Source organism: Sceloporus undulatus, chromosome 3 (assembly GCF_019175285.1).
Source record: "Sceloporus undulatus isolate JIND9_A2432 ecotype Alabama chromosome 3, SceUnd_v1.1, whole genome shotgun sequence".
In the NCBI taxonomy this organism is placed as follows: domain Eukaryota; kingdom Metazoa; phylum Chordata; class Lepidosauria; order Squamata; family Phrynosomatidae; genus Sceloporus; species Sceloporus undulatus.
Window position 1 is genome coordinate 115,329,383 of NC_056524.1, and position 21,006 is coordinate 115,350,388.

A 21,006-nucleotide genomic window follows, 5' to 3' on the forward strand; every position below is an offset into this window, starting at 1 on the left:
CGCGATTTCGTGCGAAATAGCGCCGAAAAGCACCAAAAATTTTTTCGTAACCCGAAAAAACCTTCGTAACCCGGAACAGTTTTTTCCTATTGATTTTTTTCGTAAACCGGAAATTTCGTAAGGCGGCGCATTCGTATCCCGGGGTACCACTGTACAATTAAAAACTCATGACAGCGTAACAATGCTGTCTGGAGGAGAAGGGGAGGTCTATAGGAGTCAGGAGTCAGGGTATGCCTGCTCGAAAAGGTGTGTTTTCAAACCCTTCTTGAAGCGATCTAAGGAGGTGGCCGAGCAGAGCTCATCGGGAAGTGAGTTCCAGAGTTTAGGGGCTGAGATGGAAAAGCCTTCTGAGAGGTGGTGACTAATCTGGCCTCTGGAACCTTCAACAAATGCTTCCCGGCAGATCTGAGTGTGTGGGGCGGATTGTATGGGGAGATGCGGTCCTCTAAGTACCCTGGGCCCAAGCCATTTAGGGCTTTATAGGTAATAACCAACACCTTGTATTGCGCCCGGAAGCGAATAGGCAGCCAATGAAGGTCCTTAAGGACCGATGTTATATGGCTGGCCTTGGATGTACCAGTGACCAGTCTTGCCGCCATATTCTGTACCAATTGCAGCTGCTGGGTATGGTACAAGGGTTGCCCCCTGTAGAGCGCATTGCAGAAGTCCAAACGAGAGGTTACCAGATAATGTACTACTGTTTCATGGTCCCCCCGGCCCAGGTAGGGACGCAGCTGGCATATCAACAGAAGCTGATAACAGGTGCTCCTGACCGTCGCATCCACCTGAGATGTAAGGTGGAGTGACGAGTCAAGGAGCACCCCCAGACTGCGTACTGAGTCCTTCACAGGAAGCGTGATCCCGTTCAGGACAGGTGGAAACACTGCCATCCCTGGGCCAGGAGAACCTATCACGAGTACTTCCGTTTTCTCTGGATTCAGGCTGAGTCTGTTTTCCCTCATCCAGCCCATTACCGATTCCAAGCATTCCACGAGAGGAGAGATGCCAACCTTGGTTACTGCATCAGTCGGAGACATAGAGAAGACTATTTGGGTGTCATCAGCGTACTGATAACCCTGCGCCCCATGCCTCCGGATGATCTCTCCCAGCGGTTTCATGTAAATGTTAAAGAGCATGGGGGACAGAACGGCTCCTTGAGGGACACCAGATGTAAGCGCCCTCTTGTCGGAGCACACGTCCCCCAGCTGCACCATCTGGAACCTCCTGGAGAGGTAGGAACGGAACCACTGAAGCACAGTGCCCCCGATTCCCAACTCTTCCAGGCGCTCCAGAAGGATACCATGGTCTATGGTATCAAAAGCCGCTGAGATGTCTAAGAGCACTAACAGGGACACGCTACCCCTGTCCATGCTCAGACGGAGACCATCGACCAGGGAGACCATGGCAGTCTCAACCCCGTAGCCTGCCCAAAAACCGGTTTGAAATGGGTCTAGATAATCCGTTTCATCCATGATCGATTGAAGCTGGATTGCAACCGCCCTCTCGATCACCTTTCCCAAAAATGGCAACAGCGATACTGGGCGATAATTATTATGCATCAGGGGGTTGAGGGAGGGCTCAGCAACTCAGGAGAAGAGATGCAGAATTGCTGAACAAGGTGATTCTGAGTACAGTATACGGATTTACAAAATGATAAATATACCCAATTCTCCATGCTCACAAAGCTTTCTTGGTCTTAGCAGCTTAACGGGAGGGGGAAAAAAGAGATTTTGTTGTCACTATTGTTAAAGTACAGTATTGAGGAGCAGAAGCCTGTAATTGCTGCTTTTACCATACTGTTTATTTATTAATGTAGCTTAAAAATCTACTTCTGTGGCATTTTCAATCCAGTTTTTCAGCCTTTCATGGAAATAATTATCACTTTTCAGTGAAGGATAACATATAAGTTTATAAAAACTCTATGCAACACTCCAAACTCGTTACTATTCTTGTTCATTCCTGCACATGGCAGGTAGAAGTTAGGTCAGCTCTCCCAAGCCTGATGCTATCCAGAAATTTTAGTCTATAACTCCTAACTTCCCAGACCATTGATAGCATTTACTAGGGCTTCTGGAAGCTGTAATCCAAAACAGCTAGAGGATGTCTTGTTGTGCAAGGCTATTGGGAAGGAGAAAAATAAGCTTTTGAGAGATCACAGCTACATCTATAGTACAGGATTAATGCACTTTGACTCCACTCTAACTGCCATGGCTCAATGCTATGGAATTCTGGGATCTGTAGTTTGTTGTTGCACCAGAGCTCTCTGACAGCGAAGGCTAAATATCCCACAAAATTAAAAATCTCAGAATTCCTCAGCATTGAGCCATGGCAGTTAATTGGTCAAATGGTATTAATTCTGCAGTGCAGATGCAGCCAAAACAATAAGGCAGTGGATGTTTGATCTTAGATAGCAAAAAAAATAAATAAATAAATAAAAAATAAAAAATAAAAAATAAAAAATAAATAAATAAATAAAAGTAAAACTTGGGAAAAATGTTTTGGATTACAATATCCAGAATCTCCTGACCAGCATGGCCCATTTGGATCCTAGTCCAGAAAGTAACTCTTCCAAGCTCTGCTAAAGAACATTTATCAGGCAAAAATCTGTCACTTGTGCAGAAACATTCTTGATTTTATAGAGTATTTGACTGTGGCCAAATAGTCAAATGTGCGGGATGCAGTGGCTTAGTAGTTAAGATGCCACTTCTGATGACTGGAAGATCGGAAGGTTGGCAGTTCGAGGCCCAAGTGCTGTATGACAGGGTGAGCTCCCATGACCAGCCTAAGCATCTGCCAACCTAGCAGTTCGAAAACATGCAAGTGCAAGTAGATAAATAAGTACCACTTCGGTGGGAAGGTAACAGCGTTCGGTGCAGTCATGCTAGCCAGATGACCACTGGAGTTGTCTCTGGACAACACTGGCTCTTCGGCTTAGTAATGGAGAATAGCACAGTCGGTTATGGCTAAATGTTCATGTCAAGGGCCTACCTTTACCTTTACCTTTAAATAGCAGAAGGTCAATCACCCAGTATTCCGGCTCTATTCTGCTTTCTGGAGTATCCAGGAATTTCTCAAAGGTCAAACAGCCCTTTCCCCTGCCTGTTAAAAATTAAATATTTAGATGGCTGCCCGATCAGTTTAGCAGACATTTATTACCTCGGTTAACTTGTCCATGTCGTCCTTCGCTTTTTCATACATATCATTTGCAGCCTGAAGCTTCTGAGTCCACGTTGCCAAAGTCTCAGGATCAACTTTGTGCTCCTCATCTGAGAGTTGAGGACTCTCCCGGTTTTTGTCAGACACATCCACTGTTAAGGGCTGCAGGACAGATTTGAGCTGGGACTCCAAGCTGCAGTTTTTCTCTTTCATCTCTTCCACCTCTTTCTGCAGAGATTCGATCTCATCCTTCAGAATGAAACAAACCATTATCAATTGTGTGAGAATCTGAGTACCTTTTTTGTGTGGCAGCAAGAGGGAGAAAAAGATACACAACATCATCACAGGCTGAAAGAAAACTACACTGTTTAATTATACCTAAGGAGTTGGCCAGGAACATAAAAGATTTAGTCCAATTTTCCACCAAGACAGAAATTCTGAAAATACTAGGCTGACCATATTTCCTTGAGACGAAAATAAGACGCTGGGATGGCAAAAATGGGACAGGTAAGATGAAAACATAAGATGATAACAAGTTTTATTACATACACATATTGAGCTAACAATTATTCTTCACTGACAGAACTCATACAAAAATTTAGATAAATGTAAAGGGGGACTGTATTAAACCACAATCATACCATGAATATTTATCCGATGAAGTATTTCTATGCAGCAAATTTCAGTCTTTCAATACTTCATCATAAAATTTCTCGCACTCCATGACACAATATTTGTTTTATTTTGTTTTGGGGTGGTTGTTCCCCCCCCCCCTTTGGATAGCCACAATTTCAAACAAGGATCTTCAAGGGCATTTTTCGTGAAAACAGGACAAAATTGACATTAATATTAAAACAACAGGAGACCTGAAAATATGAAAAAAAAATGGTATGTCCTGTTTAAAACGGTGTATATGGTCAGCCTAGGAAATATCCTTTTACATGATAACTACTAACTCCTGCTGCCCAAACACTCTCACCAGCTGCTTTACTTCAAAAATGGAAGACAAATCCATTTTGACTCTGCTCATATTTATCTTTTGTTAAGCAACTGTTGACATTTTTGTCAATTTTGTGTTGGTTTTTTTTTGTAATTTGCAAGTGGTTGTTTTCCTTTGGTTTCCCACTGGTTTATTTGTGACTGTGTGTTTTGCCAGTTCATTGACAAGCTTCACTTTTTCTGAAGAGGAGCTACTTCCGAACAAGAACTAATTATTATTAATTTTATTTATACCTGTCTTTCCCACCAAAACTGGTATTCAACCTGGCACACACACACACACACACACACACACACACATCCTGTTTCATGTTAACTGTTTACCATCATCCTTATCTACTGTGCTAACTTTGCAATCATGTGAGATGATTCTCCTTATAGTTCATGTGAAACCTAGTATAATCTTAGTTTTTCTATTGCTTTATTGCTTTGTACTTTGCTTTGCTTATTTGTCTCCCATTGCCTATTCTATATTTAATTTAGGTCAGTGCTTTTTATCTGATGTGGTGGACCAGCAGGGATTTTTTTCTCCCTGTGTGCCAGGGACTGGCATCAGATTTGCACTCATTGATTATAACTTTTTCTTTCTTTCCTGGAAATTCACCATGGAAAGGTGAGCTCATGGACTAGCACTGGGCCACAGATCACCATGCTGAGTTGTAGTGTTTTAGTATTGAGAGACCCAGTGTCGTGTAGTGGTTTGAGCGTTGAACTATGACTCTGGAGATCAGGGTTTAATGCTCCTGCTTGGCCATGGAAACCTATAGGATGACCTTGGGTGAGTCCCATAAAACCCTGTGATAGGTTCATCTTGTTGTTGTGTGCCTTCAAGTCATTCCTGCCTTATGGCAACCCTATGGCAAATTTATCATGGGGCAAGTTTCTTCAGAAGAGGTTTTCTGAGGTTGAGAGTGTGTAACTTGCCCAATATCACCTGGTGGGTTTATATGGCTGAGCTGGGATACGAACATGGTCTCCCAAGTCATAGTCCAATGCTCAAACCACTACACTACGCTGGCTCTCAGAAACAACTTGGGGGCACACAACAACCACATAACAATGCTTTTATGATATTTCTATTATTTCTATTTTATGCTCTTATTTCATTTAGATGTTTTTCCATGTATAGTGTTGTTTAATGTTATTTCTCATATACAGTCAGCAATTTTTGTCTGTTTATTGCTAAATACCTCAATATACTACCACAGTATTTATCAGTAATGTAGTTGTATGTTTCCAAAGGTACACAGAAGAACGACATGCTTGGCTTCTTCTAGCCCACATAAACCTGTTTATACACAGTAATTCATCTTTTCCCTCAAGAATCTGTGCACTGTTGTTTCACATGGCCCTCTACATCACGGTTGGGAATTCCATAGCTGTTCAGTTTTTGTTTGGACTATAGCAATCACCATTCTGCACCAATGGCTATGTTAACTGGGGCTCCTGGAAGTTCCAGTCCAATCACTTTGGGAGGGTCACTGATTGCCACCACTAATTTACACCCAAGAACGTACTAATAGGCTTCCTGCATAGTCCATTTGCATCATGCGAATCAGCTCTTGAGTAGAAGGATCTGGACCATCAGGTGCTGTCTCTTTGACACAAATGGTGCATCTATACTGTAGGAATAATGAAGTTTGACACCACTTTAAGTGCTATGGAATCCTGGGATTTAGCCTTCTCTGTCAAGGAGTACTGGTGCCTCAGAAAACTACAAATCCCAAGATGGTGCAGGATGGTGCCGTGACAGTTAAAGTGGTGTTAAACTGCATTACTTCTAGTGTAGATGGCAAACCTCCTTTCAACAAATCTTGCCAACAAAACCCCATGATAGGTTTGCCTTAGGGTTGCCACAAGTCAGAAATGACTTGAAAGCATATAACAACAAAGATGCACTCAAAGTTATTAAGACCTTTAACAGCTGGAAGGAGGGAGGGAGTAGGAAGAAGGAGAGAGACCATGTTCCAAGAGAAACACTGCAATATGAGATCTTCTGCACATTCTCCTACCTCGTATTCTTTGTGCAGTATCTCAAGCCTTGTTTTGCGGAGCTGTTTCCTGATCGTGGGGCTAAACACTGGATTGCTTTCGCTTGTTCCTCCTGCAGTGACACAAAAAAAGTTTGCCCAGCAATGTTTACTTCAAAAACCAACAAGCCACACAGACAAGGACACATTTTTCTAATGACTACTTACCAAGTCAGCCTTATCCTTCAGGTCACAGCCATCCTAACCACAGCTGTGATTCTTTCCACAGTTAAGTGAGAGAGTACAAGCCGTGACTTTATTTCAAGGGCAATGACATGGGTGGTACATGTTTTATGACAGTAAGCCTATTCTAGAATTAACCAAGCAAATCAAAGACTGCATGGGAACAAGTTCTGCAAACTGCATGCCACTCTTTAGAGTAGGAGTGGATGCTTCTCCAATCCTGTTAGCTTGCTGCAAAGCACAGAATAACTGTGTGAGTAGTAAGTCATGGGCTGGGGACGGGCAGTGGTAGTGGTGGGGATTATATGGCTCAGCATAGCATAGGTCTGCATGTGGATATTTATGCTATGGCAAGGGGATGTTGGATTGGGAGCTATACCTAACAAACTCGGAGAAAACCATACAAAGTACAAAATATAATATAAAAAATAAACAAAAAGTAATTGAAGAATATACAGAGAATAATTACTAATTATATAATAAACTAAAATTACAGAAACAAAAAAAAATCAGGAAAGAAACTAATAATTATATAATCATATACAGAAAATAACAGACATTGTTTTGCAAAACTGACTTTATTGACAAATAGTATTTACAATACCAGTACTTGACTGAATTGCTAAAGTGCTAAACAGAAGTCCATGAAAAAGACTGTCTCTGTCATACCAACTTCAAGTTTTGTATCCTGGAGTAAGCAGTACTTCACTTCCTCAGATATCAAACAAACCAACTTCACAAAGAACTGTCTCTATCACAACAAGTTCAAGTCTTGTATGCTGGAGTAAACACTACTTCACTTCCTTAGGCGTCATGCTGAATAATAAGCAAACCAACTTCACAGAGAATTGTCTCTATCACAACAACCTCGTCTTGTATGCTAGAGTAAACACTACTTCACTTCCTCAGGTGTCAAGCCTGAAGAAATGTTCATAAAGTATGCCTTTAGTAGTTTCAATAGAAAGTTTTATGAGTTGCATAAAGAATAATAAGATATATTGAAAAGATGTGGTTGTATATACAACTATCTCTGGACCTCTTAAGCAGTTTCAAAAATGCTTCCTCAGTAAAGATAAAAAGGTAACTTTTTTCCAATTATGTTCCATAATAGTCCAGACTTCAAGACTCATTCGTGAGTGGAATTGACAGTAATGGCTTTTCATCCAGTAGTGTATGCTGCCACCAACCTTACTCATATATGTCACTACAGCCTATTTAATTCAGTCAAGTAGTGGTCAGTAAAGTCAACTTTGCAAAACATGGTTTGTTACTTTCTGTATATGGTTATATAATTATTACTTATTTTGATTTTTTTTGTTTGTGTAATTTTAATTCATTATATAATTAGTAGTTACACTCCATATGTTCTTTAGTTACTAACTGTTATCTATTTTTATATTCTATTGTAGTATATTGCTATTTTTATTGTTGTGATTTGCATTTGTATATTGTATTGGGTTGTAATCCCGCCTCGATCCACCTGGGAGAGGCAGGAAAATACAAATAAAATTATTATTATTATTCATTTTTAATATTAAATTTAGTACCTTGTGTGGCTTTTCCTGAATTTGTTGGCTATTGTTTTCTTTTGAGACCCTCCTGTGTTTCCTTTGATAATGAAAGGGATCTAGGAGTCCAAGTAGACCACATGTTGAATATGAGTCAACAGTGTGATGAGACAGCTAAAAAGACCAATGCATTTTTAGGCTGCATCAATAGAAGTATAGTATTTAGATCAAGGGAAGTAATAGTGCCACTCTATTCTGCTTTGGTCAGGCCCCACCTGGAATACCGTGTCCAGTTCTAGGCACAATTCAAAAAGGATGTTGAGAAACTGGAGTGTGTCCAAAGGAGGGCGACTACAATGGTGAAGGGTCTGGAAACCATGCCATATGAAGAATGATTTAGGGAGCTGGGGATGTTTAGCATGGAGAAGAAAAGGTTAAGGGGTGTTATGATAGCCCTGTTTAAATATTTGAAGGGATGCCATATGGAAGAGGGAGCAAGCTTGTTTTCTGCTGCTCCAGAGAACAGGACCTGGAACAGTGGATGCAAGCTGCAGGAAAAGAGATTCCACTTCAACATTAGAAGGAACTTCCCGACAGTAAGGGCCATTCAACAGTGGAACACACTCCCTCGGAGTGTAGTGGAGTCTCCTACTTTGGAGATCTTTAAACAGAGGCTGGATGGACATTTGTCAGGAATGCTTTGATTGAGAGTTCCTGCTGACTGGATGGTCCTTGTGGTCTCTTCGAAATCTACGAACTGAAGCCTTAGAGTATTAGTACAGAAAGAGATTGAGAGAGATTTGGAGAGAGCAGGGAGTGTCAGACAATTTGTAGAAAAGAGTAGCATCCACGTTTGATTCTGACCTGCTCATTTGTGACTTAGGTCCCATGAAGCAGGGCAAGCAGCTCTTGACAGAAAATAACTTCTTCCATCTATACCTTGAGGCACAAAAGGGTCTGGCATGTATTTGGTGGGGATGTTTGTGAGGGAAGAGTTATCTTACCTAGGACCTCTTTGCAGGGATTTTCAGGGGTAATTGGGATCCTACAAGCAGGACACTGGCTGTTATTCTTCAGCCACACTTCTATACAAATGGAGCAGAAGACATGATTGTTGGTGCAGATGACAGGCTGACGGACCTTGCAAGGGAGACAAAATCATAATTAAAAAATATTTAAACTGTCATACACAAACAGCTACTGCTAACTAACCCCAAGCTTTCTTAACTAAGAGGGGACTCTTTTTTTTCTTTCTGTTTTTGGAACACATTTGGATTTTAGCCAGGGTCTTGTGGAGCAAAGAGCAAACCTGCTTTGAACAAATCTTAACAATAAAACCTTATGACAGGGTCATCATTAGTTGGAAATGGCTTGAAGGCAGACAACAATGACCACTTTGCAGCCCACAACAATTGTGACTTTTTCCTCTCCCCTCCTGCTAGAATCTTCCATGACACAAAGTGTTTATAGCCCTCCCATGCAGCTTTTTAAGAGTTCATGGGGGTGGAGCAGAGCAGGAAAAGGATGTGGACTGCGAATTCTGGTGAAAGCAGTAGGATCCCGTGTGAGTTTAGTCCAGGGTTCCCCCTCCCCCCAGGCTTCTTTCTCGAGTTTGTTGAGGAAGAAACAAGCCAGAACATCAGCTGCTGTAAGATCTGCACACTTCACAAAACAAACTATGGACAAAAATCCTACTGTCACTCCTCTTTTAAGTGGATCAGAACCATATGCACCAGCCTGCTGCTTGTCCATGCGAAGTTAGACTCCCCAAAGATCCATGGCTTCAGGGGTGTCATTAAGGCGATGTAGTGTGTGGGCCACACCAGGTGAAACCCCCTTAGGGTGACACCATTGCTGCCCAACACATCTGCCTGTTGGCAAAAGTAAGCTGTGGCATTCACCTGCATCTCTTTAAAATGCTGAAGAGATGGGCTGAGTAGACTGAGGCTCAGTGGGAAGAAAAGGCAAGGCCCCAAGTTTTAAATTTGTTTAATTTTTTTTTAAAAAAAGTAATTTTCTAGTTGTTTGGTCACAACTATTGCCATTACATTCAGTGATATACAGGAATTATGATTTATGAGCAACATTAGTACAAAAAACATTGCTAAGTGTTTTGTATGGAGTGGTATGGGAGGCCAACTGAGGGGTGACACCATGAGTTACCACACTGGGTGATGCTGATGCCAATGCTAGTGACGCCCCTGCCTGGCTTAGCATGACATGAAAACCAAGCTACTGTTAAAATAACTGGGTGCTAGAAAGCCTTGCTGGTCTACTGCAAATCACGCAGATCTACCAGTAGTTCCTGATTTACCATTTTCCCACCCCAGTGGGAAGGGCAATGACAAACCTCCTCTGAACTAATCTTGCCAAAAAACCTGCATCTTAGGTTTGCCTTAGGTGGGTCACCATAAATTGGAAATGACTTGAAGGCATATGACACACACACATAAATCAACAACACACACATAAATCTCACACAACGGGGCAACATCTTTCAGATGTTTTGGACAACAACTTCCAGAAGCCCCAGCCAGCATAGTTGAAGGTAAGGAATTATGAGCTGGGAAGCTCCAAACATCTGAAGGACCAAAGGTTCATCATCCCTTAATACTCTTTTTTTGGCATACATGCTTCTAACAGCATTCTTACATTTCCATACACTGTACAATTAAATTAAGGAAGAAAAAAGAAGTGGTGGGGATAAGAAGGTACAATCACAGGAAGAATGTAAAGAGTGCTTTGATCCAAAGAGCCATTTAAGAAACATGAACATCTGACACACCCTTTCAAGTGCTAGAAAAATCTAGGCAATGTCTATTAAAATTCAATAGTTCTTTCAAGATGGCATTGAGTGCTTTATTGCTTTTACTACAGTAGCAAATCACAGCTTCACTTCTGGAGTGGGCATCAAGCTGAGGACTAGAACCTTGGAGAAAATAAATGAATGTTAGGATTTTCTGAAACCCAGCCTCTATGAAAGATCTGCACAACCCTTAAGATAAAAGATTGTAGTCAGTGGCCTCAAAACGCAGCTCAGCACTGAAAAATCCACAGGGTAAAACCTCAAAACATTTTTTCTTCTTCTTGTAGACAAAAGTGAGAAAAGTTTTCCCTGAAGGGTAAGAGGTGTTATCAACCCTGCTGAGATGTTCTGTGCATTGATATTTAGCAAGTCCAACAGGCTGTATCACACAAAAGGCAGAAATAAAAACAGCTGTACCACAGAGGATTGGGTTTTTAGTGTTTGTATCTTAACAAGATACTTATGTATTTTCCTAAAGGACCAAACAGTTTACTGAAATAGGTTTCTAAAAAGATATTACTAAGAAGACCATTCTTTAATTGAAAATTCTGCTTGGAGTTGAAAAGCCTTGGGATTCAATAATGAACTGAAAAGGATAAAAAAAATTTGTATTTCATGTTAACTTTGCCTACCATAAAAACATTTCTTTTGGTCTCTGTAAAGAAGTCTTTCAAGGCCTCTGGTAATCTGCAATTCTAAACTCTGTTCTGCTTTGAAATTAGAAACCACAATGTCTGAAAATTGATGATAATATTTTATCTCTATCATCATCATCATCATCATCATGAGTTTTCAGATACTGTGTTCTGTTACTCTTTCCAATACAAATATATATAGACCTCAGTAATGGTTTCTGAGAATCCTAAAGCTGTCAGCTAAAGTGGACAGGGCTGCACATGTCTGCCTTACAAAGTGTTTACCTTTGAATTTGGAACTGTCCAGGAAGGAGGTGTCAAAAGGTCCAAGCACCATCAGGAAAATAACTTTTCCAATGTCCTCAGTTCTTACAAGTGTAAAAAAGTGGAAGGAATTTTTCCAACACTGGGCATTGGTTGAGAACAGTGTAGTATTTTTACTTGCATTGATATTAGCCATCCAATGACAAATGACTAGTCAATACAATTGCTCAGTGGCTAGCTGCATTCTTAAAAATAATATAAAATTATCAAAAAATAAAGATACAAGAGAAATCACAGATGGAGGTAGGGACTTTGGTAGTGCACTTAAGTAGAAAAAATGAAATGCATAGATATAGAATGGGTGACACCTGGCTTAACAAGGCTATGTGTGAAAGGGATCTAGGAGTCCCAGTAGACCACAAGTTGAACATGAGTCAACAGTGTGATGTGGCAGCTAAAAAGGCCAATGCTATTTTAGGCTGCATCAATAAAATATAGTGTCTAAATCATGAGAAGTAATAGTGCCACTCTATTCTGCCTTGGTCAGGCGTCACCTGGATTACTGTGTCCAGTTCTGGGCACCACAATTCAAAAAGGATGTTCACAAATTGGAGCATGTCCAGAGGAGGGCAACCAAAATTGTGAAGGGTCTGGAAACCATGCCTTATGAGGAAAGACTTGGGGAGCTGGATATGTTTAGCCTGGAGAAGAGACAGTTAAGGAGTTATATGATAGCCTTGTTTAAATATTTGAAGGGGTGTCACTTTGAAGATGGAGCAAGCTTGTTTTCTGCTGCTCCAGAGAACAGGACTCAGAACAATGGATGCAAGCTACAGGAAAAGAGATTCCAGCTCAACATTAGGAGGAACTTCCTGACAGTAAGGGCTGTTCTTGCTTGAGAGTGTAGTGCAGTCTCCTTCTTTGGAGGTCTTTAAACAGAGGCTGGATGGCCATCTGTTGGGAATGCTTTGATTGTGAGTTTCTGCATGGCAGGGGTTGGATTGGATGGCCCTTGTGGTCTCTTTGAATTCTATTCTATAAAGAGGGAAACTCCAGAAATTTTAATCAAATATAAACATGTCCTTCCACATTCGCTAGGGTTAGGGGCACAAGACCCCCATGAATATGGAAAAGCCGCAAATAACAAAAACTCCATGATTTTACCTGAGAGGATAACTCTAGGAATTTGATTATTCACAGATTTGATTAATATATTCTCTCTAGGAATTTCTAGGTCCTCCAGTGCAACTCTGTAGTCAACATCTGAGAGACACTGATCATAGAATTGCACCGGAGGAGCTACAAATGCCTAGTAGAGTATTCTCTCTAGAAATTTCTAGGTCTTTCAGTGCAACTTTTAAAGTTGACCATAAAGTTGCACTAGAGGACCTAGATATTCCTAGAGAGAACATATTAATCAAATCCATGAATAATCAAATCCACAAATATCAAAGCCACAAATATGAAGAGACGAGTGTACAGTATTTGGGCTTCATTATAGTAGGATAGAGATAGGAAAAGTCCACGTCTAAGACCATATGCAGACCCCCAAGGTTGGTTCTGCATCCCTCAACTCTTTCGGATTCCTGAAGACTGCCTGTGACACACATTTTCCTGGTAACTACAATTGGGCCTTTTACCCCACCGCTGCCACCAAATTAACACAGACCCTTTTAAATTCTTTGTTCTAAAAGGAGTGATATTGGTAACGTGGATGTATATTCAAAATGCAGGCATGCTTTTACTAAAATAATATCCAAACTTTATTAAACAGATGTTCCAAACAAAGGATACTTAATTATGTCTAAATAAAGGAATTGTTGTTTCATGCACTTGTGTTACTGGTTTCTTAGTTTTAACTGTCACAATGACAGTTTCCTTATACCACTCTCCTCAGAGTATCTGTGTTACTGTTCTCAAGGACAGTTACACAGTCCTCTTTCTGGCTTACTTTCCTTAAATCTAATTAATAACCCTGTCTCTCAGGCTGATTGTATCCCACAGGATCTTTCTCTACAATACCTCCCTCACATGGAGTTCTTTACTGGTTACAAGTCCCTGACTTCTGGACTTTAACCCAGTTCGTCCCTGGAACCATCAATAATCCATCCCTCTCTGGACTCAACAAGACCCTATCTGCCTTTTTGACTGTCATTAACGGAAAGGAATTTTCACCTCCTCCCAGCCAGCCTTCTGACTCTTGACTGGTTGCTAGCCTGGCCTAAATCTGCCTATTCTCTACACTGCCCTTTTTCAGAAAGTTTCCAGGAGTAGCAATTTACCTTTTGTTAAAACCTTCTAGGGTCATTCTGCACTGTATTACCATCTAAAAACATCAAATTTAAAAACCAGAAATGGTCCTCTAGCCCCTTCTTCTTTTGTTTTGTTTTTTGGCTTTTGGGTAGGTGGTCCTGAGTCAACGGCCCACCCCTGAGGCAGAGTGTTAGCCTTAAACCACTTCAGTTGCTCATTCCTGAAGTAGGATATCTAGAAATTAATGTTCTGAATAACCCTTGAAGTTCAAACACTAATATACTCTCTTACTACAGGCAGAGTATGTAGAGTCAAGGACGTAAAGAATCCTTCTTTGGAGATTTTTCAACAGAGGCTGAATTGCTATCTGCCGGGAATGCTTTGATTGTGTATTCCTGCATGGGAGGAGGGTTGGAATGGATGGCCCTTGTAGTCTCTTCCAACTCTATGATTCTATGAATATAAGGATGTTCAATCTTTCAGTTGTAGGGTGTTAGCACTCAAAGGTTTCTCTTAAGTCTGCATGGTTAAGAAGAGACATACTAGACCTGTCACAAAATATTAATGTGTGACATGCTTCTGCTAGGGGTTCCAACCAGTTAGGATTCCATCCAGGACACTTTCCATTTCCATTTTTTCTCTCCCTCAGAAACAAGCCTACTGATATTATCATGCACAGATAGTGAAGTTTTGACTACAGAGAGATTCAAACTCAGAGGAAGATTCACTGCCAGACTACACTTTTCCAGGCTCTGACACTCCCCCACGAGTCTTCCAAAGCCCACTGAACGGCATACAAGTGCATATCAGAACATTGAATGCTATGTGGCAAAGCACAAGACTGAGGTACCAATGCTTGATTTTGACTACTTCTGGGAGGTCCTATACAGTAAAAAAAGAACACAGCAATGCAATAGGGGCACATTAATAAAGTCCAGCTGAATATAAATCCAGGTAAGTACACCTAAGCAAAGGAAGTCTTCAAGTGGACCAGGAGAAAAAGTTGGCACCAGGTGAGTTTTTCTAAAAAGAGTATTTAAAAATACTTCCTTCAAGTGGACAGAAAAAGTCAATATCCAGGATAAGACAGTGACAAGCATATTCACACAATGCTCTCTACTTCAGGTGGAAGCTTGGACAAGAACTAACCAAAGGTTAGTCTGTAGGCACACCAACCTCATGGAAGCTAAGCAGAGCTGGGTCTAGTTAGTGCCAGGATGGGACTGCTTGCAGGTCGCTGTTCCCTTAATGTCTCAGATTTACATATCAAGGGTGTGATATCAATTTAACATACATAAATATAAACCTAGCCATAGTTTCCAGCTGGCTCAGTGTTTCAATGAAGAGAAATAAAACCGGGACATCTGGAAGTCCATTCACTTTGAACAAAAATAATTGTTCAGGAGGATCCAAGCAATTTTCTAAGACAAACAGACACTTTTAATTAAGATTGCAAATTTTAACCAGTAGAACAATGGTTTCAGCAAATTAAGACTAATCAGTGGGCAGGTGGGGGAACAATACAAATTAAGACAGGGTGGGCAACACACAGAACCTAAGCTACATGCAGCCCTGATCCGTGTTGCTGTGAAACCTGTGCCAATATTTTCCCTTTTAAATAAAGGAGAACAGCTACTCCTGGAAGCCTGAAGAATTAATGATTCATCTTTGAAACAAGGTGCATAGCCCCTTTACACACACAAATGCTGGCCTTTCCTCGTAACAGTGAGTCATGGCATACAGTTTAGTAAACAAGAGTTCTCATTGCTAAACCTCAGCCTCTACGCCTTTTCTTTTGTTTTTATTTCAAAAAGTTTCTTTATTTCCACCTACTGTTAGGCATTTAAGCTGTTTTAAATGCTTTTCAATAAATAGGGAGCTTCCAAAAGAAGACTTCTTGTGGTTCGTTTAATTTCTTAAAGATGCATCCATGTTCAGAATTTGGAAATATGCACATTTCCACAGATTAAATAAGCAACTGAAACTGACAATCAGATGACAGCTCTAATCATCTTTCATGAGCCAAATGTAGAAGTAAAATATATATATTTCTAATTGATTCTAACATACCTGTCATAGACTTAAGTCAAATGTGGAGGTTTTTACTTTACTCAAGGGCCAATGCAGGTAAATATGGGTGGTGTGTATCTTTTTCTCTCTCTCAGTGATTCAAATAAAGCTTGTTTCATTCAACTTTTACAACTTCCATGTTACTGGTAATGCACTTAAATCTAATCCTGGATTAGTAAAGAATATTAAACTAAATCAAATTTTTCATATTTGTGATTTTGTCTTCCTTACCCACAGCTTTGCTATCTCTTTCCATTTTTCTTTGTACTGTTTGGTTGTTCTATTGCTATTATACATTGATAAGGTATTTAGTATGGCTAAGTCATTCAGCTTTAGGATCCATTCATCTACCTCTTTCAATATTTTGCTTATATTATTCGGGCAGCAGTGATCATGTAAAGCAATACAGTCACTTCATCCTGAACTAGGTTATCAAGAATTATATCTGTTACGTTTAACAAAAAAAGTTCAGGTCTTAATGATATATCCTTTTTAAATGTCATTATCATGTCCTTGTGTATCATTTTCCAAAATGTTTTTGCTTTGATACACTGCCACCACATATTTATTTATTTATTTATGGTATTTATACCCCATATGGTAAAAAGACCCCACTTTATCATTGCATTTCCAACAGTTCTTATTGCCATGTTTACCTATTTTTGCTATCTTAGTTGGGGTTATATACCATCTATAGAAAGGTTTGTAGTAATTTTCTTTTAAATTATTACATTTCGTAAAGTGTAAGTTTCTTTTCCAAACATTTTCCCAACTAACAAGAGGTATTTCCTTTCCTGTGTCCTGTGCCCACTTAATCATATCTGTTTTGACTGTTTCTTCAAATAATTCCATTTCTAATAAAAAAAATTAAGTTTTCTTAATTAATTGTTTTCTGTCACCTAAAATTATTCCATCAAACTCTGTCTTTTTTACTTTCTATTCCTTGTGCTTCCATTTCTCTTTTTAGATCCTCTTTATTTGCCAGTATTTTAGCCAATGAATTCCTTGATCTGTTACAAAAATGCCTTCCCTTGCTTTTAAGGTGATGTGTATCTTAAAGACTTGGAAAGCCTATTCCTTTCCATATTCATCTGGCATCAAGCCTTCCTGAAGTTGAATGATGTTTGTATCCAAATATGTGAGCAGAGGATTGAAGCACTGGCACTCCTGTGTCTACAGTTTTGCTGCCACTTGATATTTACATAAACCTTCTGATCTTTTTGTTTTAAATAGTCCAAGTGTTCTAAGTAAAAGATACACGGCAATCTCTACAAAAAAGGAAAGGATGGTTGTTTCCCCATTTAGAGCAGGAGGGGAAAATGTGTAGTACCCAGATATTGTCAGATTGCAAGTCCCATGGTATTTCCCTGTTCGCTATGCTTACTAATAGGACTAGCAGTCCAGCAACATCTTTTCCATCAAGTGTGGAGGCCCCTGGGAACCAAAAACAATTTTGGCAAAATAAAATTACCCTAAACGCTCCAAAATGTAATTCTGAAGGCAAGGGGTACATTTCTACCACATTCTGCCAGATTCTGGACCAATTTAGGCTTTTTTTGAACCCCAAAGCATGGTGAAAGTGTCCCATAAAGGCATTAAGGAATAAAACATTTACAGTATTTATTCATTCACTTAGTTTGCCTGAGTAGGTGCAGCCCTCCAAAGTCTCCTAGAGGTTTAATGCAGCTCCCTAGCCTTCCACAGTTGCCCACCCCTGATCTAGAACTACAGAACATTGAGAATTACAGCTGCTCTGCTGTATCCACAGATTCTGAATCAACAGATTCAACCATCCACTGCTTGAAAATACCCATCTCAAAAATACAAAAAGAAAACCTTGATTTTGCCATTTTACATAAGCCATTTTACATTTTATGTTGATTTTTTTTAAAAAAAGTTTTCATTCTCCATTGTTTAATTGTGCTTTAAAAAAAAACTTGTATGATGAGCAGACTTGGTTCTCCAATTGGGAGAAAGCTGGGATGTCGTTTTTTGAGAAAAATGGGAAAACAACTGGCTTTCTCTGGTTCCTAGTATCTCACAGTAATGAGAACTGGGGTCAGGGGGATGCAAGCAAGAAATGAGGTGAAGGACAAGCCCTCTTTCTACCAGTACTGATATTAGGGATACCACTTGGGAAATACAATTCAGTTATATGGAAAAATGAGAGCTAGCATGGTATAGTGGTTTCAGTGCTGGAGTACAACGCTGGAGGCCAGGGTTCAAATCTTTGTTTTGCCATAGAAACCCTCGGACATAACTGACCTTGGACAAGTCATATTCTCTCAGCCTATGAACAAGTCTTACCAAAGAAAACCCCATGATAGAGCAGTCATACATTGGAAACAACTTGACAGCACGATAACAACACCATTATGAAAAAGCAATAATGATAAGAATTGGGCTTATCAAAGTATATTAAGCTGAAATATACATTTTCAGTGTTTACCACTGTACTGAGTCTGACACAAATGCAAAGGTTCACACAGAGGACTAGGAAAAGATTGCCTTATTCACAAGTCCCTTGATAGCCATATGGGACCAGAACACAGAAAGGCATCTCCCTCAAGACACTGTGTGTCTGATGGGGATTGTGTAAAAACACGAAGAAACATTCTATCACCCTATTTATTCAACCTATATGTAGAAAATATTGTATGTGGAGCAGGCTGAGGGGCTGCCTGTAGGCGCCTCCATTTTTGCTGGATCAGGGCTGCGGCTCCTTTTTGCATCCTGAAACAGTGTGATAGCTGTGGTGCTGTGGCTATACGGTGCTCCTTTGGCCCTGCATCATGCAGATGCATTACTAGGGAGTACTGTGACGCTGTGCACTGTGTGGTGCAGCGCGCAATGTCACAGCGTACTGGGGCAGAGGGTTTTTTTTGCTGGGGGAGGGACAAGATATAGCTACAAGCAAGCCTTGAACCCTCTTTTGCACCATCAAAGCCCTCTGGCAGACCTCAAATTCCAACAACTGAGCAATTTTTTAAAATGCATTAAATTTTCAGGTAATTTTTCACCTGAAAACTGCCCCAAAGGCCCCCAAAACCATTCAAAAAGGAAACAGTCTACGTCACTCACCTATCCATAACTCCTTTTTTTTTTTGAGGGGGGGAACCCAGCCCAAAAGCACACACAGAGAGAGCTAAAATTCAGCCTAAATGATTATCAGAAATTATTCTGTGTAATTCTTTGCGCAACCTATAGGAGAGGGTTGTCAAAATCAGCCCCTGCTACCTTTGGAGAACTCCCCCTCCCCATTTTAATGATCCTCCAAAAGAATCCTGTGTGAGATAGGCAACATCATGCTATCAAAAGGTCAATCAGCCTCACATAAATGCAAAATAGATTTTAGTTTGGCCAGGGATATCAGGTTTGAATAACTGCATGCCAACGGACAAAGATTAAGGCTGCATCTGCACTGCAGAAATAATGTAGTTTGACACTGCTTTCACTACCATGGCTCAATGCTATGGAATTCCAGGATTTGTTATTTTGTGAGATATTTAGTCTCCTATCAGAGAGCTCAGGTGCCAGAAAAAATTACAAATGCCATGATTCCTTAGGATGGGGCCAAGGCAGTTAAAGCAGTGTCACACTGCATTATTTCTACAGTGCAGATGCAGCCAAAGTTAGCACATCAGCACTTAGGAACATCTGAGAGTTTCAGATGCTGCTATCAAGTTCAGAAGACTCTCATGAGCCAGATCACAAGCAAGAATAAAATTGCTACCCTTAGAATATTGATCAGAAGTATGCTCCATTGAAGGATAGGAAAAACCTGATGGCATAACTCCCAATAAGCATGTTTAGTTGCAGTTATCTATTTTATAAAGCTTTCAGTATTTGGGGGAGGGGGGGGAGAGAAGAAAGAGACCATGTATAATAACTGTGAAAGGAGGGAATTAGGCTGACTCTATTCCCAACTGCCTTACTCTAATCACTCTTCTTGGAAAAGAGATATACAAGCATATGACAAGCACATTTTTAGCATTTATGAAAGTATGGGATTGAGGTTTGGGAATTCAACGTTCAAGCCACCAATGATTCATGAAACTTATTCAGTAAGGTCAGGGCAATCATCTTCTCTCTGGCTGATAGTATAAAGTATTTAGGGGGAAAGATATGAATGCCGTATTGAGCTCATAGGAGTAAAGGCTGGGCACAAACCTAACCAGTGTCAGCTGGTGACTCCCCTGTCAGTGGGGAATAAACACTGCAGTTGGTGTCACCTAGTGCAGGTGCCCAGAAAGAGCTGCAGGAGATGGCGGACTGCCCCACCTGATCTCATTCCTGTTGCCTTGCTTGCTTACCTCTTGGTAGGCCACCTACTACCTGGCCAGACCATGGCTGTGCTAGGGCCTCTGAACAACCTGTTTAGGGTCTGACATGGCTGCTGATGGAGTGAGAAAGCAGGGCGACATCCCTTTTCTCTTGCCCAGCAGCCGTGCCATTCCCAATGGGTGTACTGCCCCATCAGGTGTACAGCCCCTTGGCGTGTCACATGGTGTGGTGCACATCCCCCAATGAGACCCCTGGAAATTAATTTGCACTTAGATTTAAATCTGAATTTTTTTATTAAAAATTGTGGCACTGCAACCACAACATTGCGAGTTCGATCCTAGGGCTCCAGGTGGACTCAGCTGTCCATCCTTTCGTAGACTGGTAAAATGAGTACCTAGCTTGTTGAGGGCAATTGGCTTACAGACTGTAAACCGCTGAGAGAGTGCTGAGTTCACTGATAAGCAGTATAGAAATGCAAATGCTATTGCTATTAAATGAGAATCAAGAAGTAAAAGTATGAAAATGAATAAATGGCAAGACACAATCAATGCTGTGGTGTGTAGACCACGTTGCAACACACACAATGTATCATCTGAAATTTTAATGTACTTCAGAGAAGTGCATCATTCCAAATGTTCCCATGGGTTGTGGGAGTTTGCTTCCACGTGCCTCTAAAATACGCTATGAGTATGGCTAATAAAAAGAAACCAAATGCCTGTAAATTTATCTGTGTCTGCATTCAGTTGTTTAAGCTGTTGCACTAGTCCTTCCAGTACAGCAAGATCTCGTCACACCATCAGCTAATATTTTGGTTGTCA

General features: G+C 40.5%; 1 protein-coding gene across 1 annotated transcript in view; it reads right to left on the reverse strand.

The window, feature by feature from the left end:
* The window catches only part of OBI1 (ORC ubiquitin ligase 1), a 41,854-nt gene that overhangs the window by 18,669 nt on the left and 2,179 nt on the right, over positions 1–21,006 (reverse strand). The window contains exons 2-4 of the mRNA XM_042460273.1: positions 8,881–9,016; positions 6,168–6,259; positions 3,157–3,405 (exon numbers count right to left, since the gene is read on the reverse strand). Coding sequence (XP_042316207.1) covers positions 3,157–3,405; positions 6,168–6,259; positions 8,881–9,016 — 477 coding nt within the window. The remainder of the gene's footprint in view (positions 1–3,156; positions 3,406–6,167; positions 6,260–8,880; positions 9,017–21,006) is intronic.